This window comes from Equus przewalskii, chromosome 4 (assembly GCF_037783145.1).
Source record: "Equus przewalskii isolate Varuska chromosome 4, EquPr2, whole genome shotgun sequence".
Taxonomy (NCBI): domain Eukaryota; kingdom Metazoa; phylum Chordata; class Mammalia; order Perissodactyla; family Equidae; genus Equus; species Equus przewalskii.
This window is the reverse complement of record NC_091834.1, coordinates 45,742,781-45,751,773: the sequence shown is the minus strand read 5'-3', so window position 1 is coordinate 45,751,773 and position 8,993 is coordinate 45,742,781. Positions and strand designations below refer to the sequence as shown.

Sequence of the window (8,993 nt, the reverse complement as noted above, 5' to 3'; positions counted from 1 at the left end):
GAAACCCTACGATTCTGAATTTTAAGCTTTCAATTGGACATAGTAATGTGAATTAATGATGAATCTTTATTACAAAAAAAGTCCTAGCTCCATTCACTGAAAAGGTCTAGAAACAATGACAAATTGAGTAGTCTATAGTACCGGGGTCTCTACATACCATTTCCCATGAAATGGAACCTGGGATTCAAGAAAAACAACAGGTCTGCGGCAAGAAATGTACAAGGTAAGGTAGGAACTTTCTGTAAAACCATAAAGAAAAGAAACCATCAAACATTACCAGGATTATGTCAAAAGGACTCAGTTCTCTAAAGATGGGACAATCTAAGCTGAATGAGGATAATGAACTACAAAAGGTTGAAATATATCAGGCATGTTTAAATGTATAAGGTTATAATGATACGCAAAACAAAACAAACCTTATTGGTCGCCTTGGGAGAGTGCTAAGGAACCAACTCATTTTGAAAATTTGTAAATCAAGAGAAACAAGCATTTACTTTGCCTTTCCTTTAAGAATTGAACCTCAGAATAAATGTAGCATTGCTGGGAGGAAGTTTCTTATTAGAGAAATACTCTAGCTCACAAATGAAGATGGTAGAATATAAAATGTCACTATTTTGCAACTCTGATTGAATTAATGAATCTAGCCAGCCCTGTCCAGTGCATTAGTCATATCCACCTATGGCTATTTAATTAAAATTAAATAAAATTTAAAGTTACATTTCTCAGTCACACTACCCACATTTCAAGCACTCAGTAACCACATGTGGTTAGTGGCTACCATATTAGTGTAGACACAGAACATTTCCATCATTGCAGACAGTTTTGTTAGATGTCATTGATTAAGACAATGACAATGAAGGACTGCAAACATCACAAAAAGACAACCAGACATAGTCCCTATGGATGGAAGTATAAAACACCACTACCCCTGAAACAGTCTTGGGGGAAAAAAGAAAATTAAGAGTACAATGAAATATCTTAAGCACCACAGGGAAATGCGTTCAGCAAGATGCAGAGTGTAGGATACTATACAAAAATAAGTTGCAATAAAAGAGAGAACGGGAAGGGATTGAAAGGAAGAGCCAGGGAGAGAGAGAGGAAGAGAACCTATAAAGACACATATATCAACCAGCCACAAAGTATGGCCTATTACTAGTTGGATCTTGATTCCAAAAATCTTTTTTAAATAACCAGGGAAATCTAAACACTGAATGGATATTTGATCATTTTGAAGAAGCATTATTAATTTGTTACGTGATGATATTGAGACTGTCTTTTAAAAGAGTGCTTATCTTTCAGAGACACATATCAAAATATTTATAAGTAAAATGTAAGTTCTAGGACTCACTTAAAAATAATACAGGAGTAGTGGGGAGAGGAAAGGTAGCAGAAAGGAAATGGATGGGAATATAGAGAAAATCAGATTGGCTACGAGTTGATAATTACTGAAACTAGATGAGAGATTCTTGGATGTTCATTATGCTATCCTACTTTTGTATGGGTTTGAAATGTGTCATAATAAAAAGTTGATTTTTATTTAGAACTAGAGCATTATTGAAATGAATCAATTTCAACATCTCTCTTTAACCACTCATTTTTAGAATGCTACACATTTTAGGATATTTAGCACAGTTCACAAGCAAAGCTCCCTTCTTTTGTGTATATGTATACATAAAAAATTTATAAGATATGACACTGAGAAGATAGTGTTTCTATTGGCATCAAAGTTCATTCAACAAGGTTTTACTGGATGGCTATTATAAGGCAAACATTGTGCTTTTTCAGCACTTTAAAATAAGGCCTGAATTTTATAGTATTGGAATTATTTAAAAGTTTACCTTAATTCAATTTTTTTTAAGCATGATAAATGACTGGATTTTCTTTTAGTTGTCAACTTCTAGTAATTATCAGAATCATCCAGAGGGCTTGTGAGAACACAGACTGCCAGGCCTAACCCCAAACTTTCATACCCTTAGGTCTGGAGTGGAGCCTGAGAATTTGCAATTCTAGAAAGTTCCTTGGTCATGCTGATGCTTCTGGTCCAGGAACCACACTTTGAGAACCACTGTGTCGACCCATACCAGTTCCAATCATTTAGAACAAGTAGTACAGTATATATCTAAACTGCATTACCTGAGTTAGTCTTCAAAGAGGAAGAGAAGGGATGAGGGACGATGATACTCCAGGTAATACTTCTGTTTTGGCACTGCTTTAACTTCTTCCTTATTAAATACCCAGGGAAGAGAGGGCCCAAGAAAGATAGACGTTTATTTTGGCCAATATCCCAGTATTTTCTACTCAACTTGTTTATAACCCAATGCCTAATATGGGTAATCTCAACTCCAGCAAAACATAAGCAGAAGATACAAAAACAAGACCAAAAACTGAAAGTAGTCGGAAAATAACACAGCACACATAACTGCCCCACAAACACAAACCACCATCATCATCTCTGTCTGATGTGCCCACAAATAACGCAGGTTTCCATAGAAGGGTCAGCATATAGACCCCTACTTAACCATTAGATAAAATTTGTGAATTGACTGGTAACAATCTTGAGGCATTTTGAAGAACCACAAGTACAGACAGTTGCAGATTTTTAACTTCTGCAAAGTGAAGTATTCTATTTTGCCTTACGTCTATATCGGAAAATAACCATGATTTTAAATTTAGTTTCGTACAGGGCAAGGTGAGATTATATTGTGCTAAAAGATTGGCGCTTTAGACGTCTAAGGAAATGACCCAGGCATCAAAAAAATTCAGGATGTTTAGTCTTTCCCAAGTTCCACCAAGCTCCCATTTTGTGCTATGCTACATGAGAGCTAAGAAAAACAAATTAAGAGCTTTTTCTACATATTCCCCTTCAAAATAAGTTTTCTTTAAATACATTTGCCAGAAAATATTCTGGCTATTAATAACAACTATCCATTAAATCTTTACCATGTGTCAAGTACTCTGCTAAATATCATACGTTGTTTCATTTAATCCTTTTAATCAATTAAACCCAAATGGTAGGTATACACCTCAGTTTACCAATGGAGAAACTAAGGCTGAGAGTGGTTAAATAAATTGTCTAAGATTAAACTAGTAAGCGGTGGATCCAGGGTTCAGATCTAGATTTGTATGGCCATTATCGACTTTACCGCAATGCCTCTCTACACATATGGATTCAACTGGTTAACAATAATAGCTACCACTTACCGAGTTCTTATCAAATGCTTGTGATGAACTAAATAGTTTATCTTATTTCATTCAATCCTCTGAGAATTGTGACAGTCTTCATTTGACCGGAAGGGCATTCACATCATGAGAAGTTTCAAGGAAATCGCCAAAAGGTCACATGTGTAAGAGGGGGACAGCCAGGGTTTGAACTCTGAGCTGCCTCCAAAGCTCATGGTGTTTTTAGCTAATACACTTAACATCCTCCTCAACTAGCCCCCTGTATAGGTATTCCTACATTTCTAACTTGTATGTACAGAATTTGATACACACTCCAACTGTGGGTTGTTGAGACTATTATCTCTGATTGTCATCTTAATACTAACTTTATGATTATTAGTTTAGCATGTTCTATTGGTTCAATACTAAGCGTTAAACAGCCCAGTCTTCCATATAATTTGTAAATAAATCTGGTCTCTAAATCAGGTTGCCCTTGCTTTACTCTTATCTGATTCTTTGAAACTGAAAGTACACTTAATACTCTTAAGTTTTCTTATTGTGATAAAATATACATAAAATTTACTATTTTTAGATGTATAATTCAGTGGCATTAAGTACATTCACAATGTTGCACAACAACCCCCACTACTCATTTACAGAATGTTCTGCTAAATTTAAACCTTAAATGTAAAATTTCAACCTCAAATGACGGTATACTCAAGATTTCAACTTGTATTAGCTAAATGTTGAGTGTTTCATCATCAAAAGTGTAAAGAAACTTTTTTCGTGTCTTTGTCATTGCTGATAAAACCACTGTGTTTATGTTACTGATGAAACTGCTGTATTAAAAAGAACCCTGACACATGCTACCACAGACCTCCTTCCAGGTCAACACAAATAATTAATGAAACACTCTTTAAGTGTCAAATGCCTTGTCCAAACAATAACAGTCTGAGTCCACGCCTTTCCCTCTGTTCAGAAACCACCATTCTTCAACAGACCAGTAAGCCTCTCTCTACGTATATATATTTACACTAATAACTTCACTTTTTGGCTTCCAACGATCTATTCCTTTTCCCATGGTTAATTCTTAGTGAACTTACTCTGGCTACTTATATAACTTTTTTCCTAAATGTTTATAATCCATCTAGAATAACTCTGGACATTTAACTTTTACATCTCTTTAAATATCAAAACTTTATCTTTGTAATCTTTGTTCTTTGATAATAGTCTGAATTTAGAGTTGTCCAGTCTTTGATTAGTATTTGGTATTAAAATAACATCAAATATAAGAAAATATTTTAGAAATATACTTTAGAAAAGGTGTACTTTAATAAAAAATCAGATATAAAAGCATTGCCTAAACTCTTCAGGGTTCACTTTGAGAGTCATTATCCTACTATCTCTGAATGGCTCGAATAGGCAGTGGGGGAACTTGAACTTAGCAAACTGGTAAATCTTAAGACAAGTTTTGTAGTTGAAAATCTGTTTTATAAATAAAAGCTTTTACAGTGTTGACACTATTTTCTCTTTTTTGTTGCTGTTTACTAAGTACGAAACACCTAGATAACATGGATTTGCTTACCAAATTCCTAGGCTACAAAATAAGAGTCAACGCACAAACTTTCACGAGATAAATAGTTAAAACAGTACTATTTTATCCAGCAAGTATGTAAAAAGTACAGGAAGGCTGAAAATCTAAATTGATTCACAGATTTTTGTCAGTGAGCTTTATTAATCCATCACCAATCTAGTGACAAGTATATACACCGTGATTTCATATAGTGAGGGGTAAAAAAAGGGTTCTTCCAGAAAACAGCCTTCGGTGCCTCTGTCACACTTGAGCAGAACCAAACTACTAGAGGACCACGTATGTAACCAGCTGCCAAAGTTGTTTGCACACACCAAATTAAAAGCTTCAGCCAAAGTAGAAATACATTAAAACTCAAAGTCAAACACTGTTCTCCTAGTGGCTCAAGTAGTTTATTGGCAGTTATTATCCACATTTCTATAAATATAAACATTCTAAGTGACTATCACTAGTGCAGGTACATTTAACATATGAAAGCTCCACAGGAAGCTACTTTATTTTGTGTGTAACAAGAATCAAGTTTCCAAAAACTCAATTGTGCCACTAAAAAAAAACAAAAAACAAAAAACCCCAAACCAAAGCAAATCTCTGCTAGCAAAGTGCATTTCTCTTGGTATAGTCAGAACAAACAGGTGCTGGCTTTACACACAGAAATTATGTTGATTTGCTAAGACATGATCACTGGAAAGAAGTCTTTTCTTATAGATGAGAATTGGGTAAAGGTTTTTCCTCCTTTTAATCTCAACGGTTTTTTGGATTCCATTGTAAACAGCATCAATGAACTTTCACAAAACATAGCTTTGCTACTTTCTCCTTCATTTTCTATAATCGTAATTCTTATCTGAAGTACTGTATCATTTCTTCCTACCTTATCATCAGGACTGGATGGCCTGTGTAACACTGTTCCGTTTGTAAACAAGAAATTAAAGCTCAGAGAACATATAGAATAGCTCTTACATTTTCACTCCACAGTGCATTGTGTTGTTTATAAAGCTTTTGCTCCTCTCAAAACACTACAAAAATATATGAAATACTACTTCTGTGTTCAGCCAGCAAATATTAACAAAACAAATATTTTACAACTGGAATCCTTTAGAGACCATGTATGGTAATTACGTCCTCTTGACTGAAGTCATCAATTGCTTTCTTCAAAAATCCATACACATCCCCAAGCATATGCATTTATGATTAGTCTACATGCCTAAATTTACTATATAAAAGAGTTAAGTAAATCTCAGGTTCTTCAAGTGAAAGTGCTTTTGACAACAACTATTTCTACAACAGCCCTAAATCCCAAAAAAGGTGTTTTAAACCTGACCGTGTAGAAAGATGCATAGCTATTTCTAAAAAGTAAAAGATTAACACACCAAAACATGCTTTATCGGGAAAACTAATCCATGCATTTGAATGTGTCCCAAATACCTTATTTTTATTATTTTAAGTTATATCAACTTAAACATTGTCTAGGATTAAGGTACAGCATTACATTACTTGAATCCAAAAAATGTCAAAATTCATTTGGCCAAAACTTAAAAGACCAAACACTTGTTCCTTGTCCCTTACTGGTTGGACCAATGTGATCAATACAACTGTGTATATATATATATATATATATATATATATATATAATCTACCTTAACATTTCCATTTATTAGCATTTTATCTTAACATACAAAGTTTTGTACGCAATCTCCTTGCAAAGGCTTCCCCCCAAAAGATATAAGCACAAAACACTAGGCAGACACTCTTCAAAGTTTTATTTCACTAACTTCAGGTCAAATTTCCACAACAGTTTTCTGGCCAACACTATCCCTGCTTGGCTTCCCAAAATGGTAGTACCAAGATTTGTGGGGTAGGGAGAAGAGACCATTTTAAGAAGGAATGCATTTACTCATCTTCCACAAGGCAACAGAGTTGGGCATCTGATTGTTCAACAAAACACAGCTTAAACAGCATCCAGGAGGGCAGGCAGGCAAACCAGACTGTAGACACGCTTCCATTTGTCAAAATCAGACCAGAGAAAAGCTACTCCACACAGATATAAAGGCATCGCCATTCATCTCTTCTTTTTCTGTTGCCGCAACATTTTTCTTCTTTTAATGATCATATCATGTAGTTTCTCAAGTCCTTCCTTCAGTCCATCTCCTATGATTGCACAGGTGGGCTGCAAGTGCCAAGGAGTCAATGAGCTCAGTTCACTCACTGCTAACAATTTCTCAATTTCTGAGAGAGACAATGAGTTCCTCAGGTCTTGTTTGTTAGCAACTATAAGTACAGGGACTCCTTGATTTTCTGATATCCTAGTTATCTTGTGAAGTTCAGTTTTGGCTTCTTCCATCCTTTCAACATCAACAGAGTCCACAACAAACACAATGCCATCTGTGCATCTGGTATATGACTTCCACAGTGGCCTCAATTTCTCCTGACCACCTACATCCCAGAAGTGGAAAGTGACTGTTTTAGAATTTCCCAAGGTTACCTTAATTTTTTCAGTGTTAAATCCCTTGGTAGGTACAGTATTTACAAATTCATTGAACCGCAGCCTGTATAATACAGTTGTCTTTCCAGCACAGTCCAAACCCAGAATAACAATGTGGAAGGACTGAAACGAAGGCAGGCTGGACAGGATAGAAGTCTGGTCTGACAGCCCATTCCCCATTGCCAGCTGCAAATAAATGTTCCAAATTGAAATGCTTTCTTCTTACTGCTTTAGAACTTCTCTTCCTAGGGGATCCAGCTACAAGACTGCTGAGAAGGAAAATGAATAAGTTATTCCTGTGAAATAATGTACTACAACGGTTTTTCTCTCTTTCTGCTAAAATAAGCAACACAAGGAACTTGATAAATAAAACTTGCTTTAGTAAACAAACCAAACGCGATATGAAACGTACACAATCCGAGGCAAAACAACAGAATACTCATTGTGATTGAAATTCTTTAACATTCACTGAAATTGCAGTGATACATACTTTTCTCTACTCCCCTGGGTCCCCAAACCTCGAAGACTTCATTCCGGACACAACCGAGTCACCAGTATCTGGTCCAACTCGCAGTAACCACACACGTATCTTTTCTGGCAGAAAACTCGTAACACATAATCCTATCTTGGGGATCTAATACCACATGCTTAACAGCAGACTACTACTCAAGGTCACTATTATCCTCCCTGCTCCACCCCCTCCCCCGCAAAAAAACCCGACAATGCTCTCACCTCCCGAATTGGAGTCTGGGTCCAAAGGAGAAAGCATTGGGAGGCGGTTCTACGCGACGGGGAAGCGCCCCACGGCCGCCCAGCTTAGCTCTCCACGCAGCTCTGGCAGCTGGGGCACTAGAGAGCGCGGCTTCAGACTCTGGCCACGCCCACCCCTCACGGCCCACCCCTGAGGCCAAATCCCATTGGTCACCCGCATCAGCGCGTCCCTGCTGCCCCGCCCCTGCGCCCTAATTGGCGAGAGTAACCTCCGCTCCCAGCGAGGCCGAGCTGGGCTCTCCCTTGGTCCACAGGCACCACCTGTTGCCCTCAAGTTGGAAAACCAGGCTCCGGCGGAGGGAGCCGAGCGGCCCCTGCAGGGCCGGGGAGTCTCGGCCGGCCGGTCGGTCAGGTGGCTGCCGGCCCGCTCTCTCCGCCCGCGCCGGCGCACCTGCAGCGCAGCCCGCGGACGCCGGCCGGCGGCTCCCACATCCGGGGCCCGCGGTCACTGCCGGCGCCTTAACCCTTGGTCCGCCGGCCTCCGTGCGTGGACGATGCGACCTGCGGCCCCCGCCAAGGCAGGCGCGCCGTCTCCGCTGCACGATGCCTCCGCCTCGCCCCTCCGCAGCCGGCCGGCCGGTCGCCCTGGCAGGGCGTGGCCATGCCAGCTGCCCGCCCGCTGCGGCTCACCTGACTAGCCGTCCTTCCCTCGTTCTGACCCCGCGTCGCTCACAGCCCTCTCGAGCGCGCTACTCCCTGCCGGAGGGCACAGCGAGGCCTGGGCGCCGGCAGGAGCCGAGACGCAGCTTCCAGGGGCGCCGGGCGGGCGCCGCGCCCCAGTCTGCCCTAACGGTGCGCGGCCGACCGCTCCCCTGCCTGCCGCGGCCCCGCCCCTCCCCGCGCTCCCGCGGGCGCTGGCCAGTGGGGGGCGTGCGGGAGCCGCGTCGCCTAGCAACGGCAAAACAAGGTCACGTTCGAGCCGGCCCGGCGCTGGCTGGCGGTTGGCGAGCTCAGGCGGGGCTTCCGGCCTCGGCCCCGGGAGCCCCGGGAGCC

At 40.2% G+C, this 8,993-nt stretch overlaps 1 protein-coding gene across 4 annotated transcripts; it reads right to left on the bottom strand.

Annotated features, from left to right (window-relative positions):
* Positions 1 to 6,492: 6,492 nt before the first annotated feature.
* ARL4A (ARF like GTPase 4A) lies at positions 6,493 to 8,773 on the bottom strand. Of its 4 annotated transcripts, none has more exons than XM_008540158.2 (2): positions 8,631 to 8,773; positions 6,493 to 7,495 (listed from the first exon to the last, which is right to left on the bottom strand). In XM_008540158.2, the coding sequence occupies exon 2, from the start codon at positions 7,407 to 7,409 to the stop codon at positions 6,807 to 6,809; it is 603 nt and encodes a 200-aa protein (XP_008538380.2). In that variant the 5' UTR covers positions 7,410 to 7,495; positions 8,631 to 8,773; the 3' UTR covers positions 6,493 to 6,806. The 4 variants fall into 4 exon arrangements, with proteins under 4 accessions (XP_008538380.2, XP_008538379.2, XP_008538377.2 ...); XM_008540157.2 differs by having other exon boundaries at positions 6,493 to 7,498; positions 8,631 to 8,772; XM_008540155.2 differs by lacking the exon at positions 8,631 to 8,773 and adding an exon at positions 7,962 to 8,167 and having other exon boundaries at positions 6,493 to 7,498.
* Positions 8,774 to 8,993: the final 220 nt, after the last annotated feature.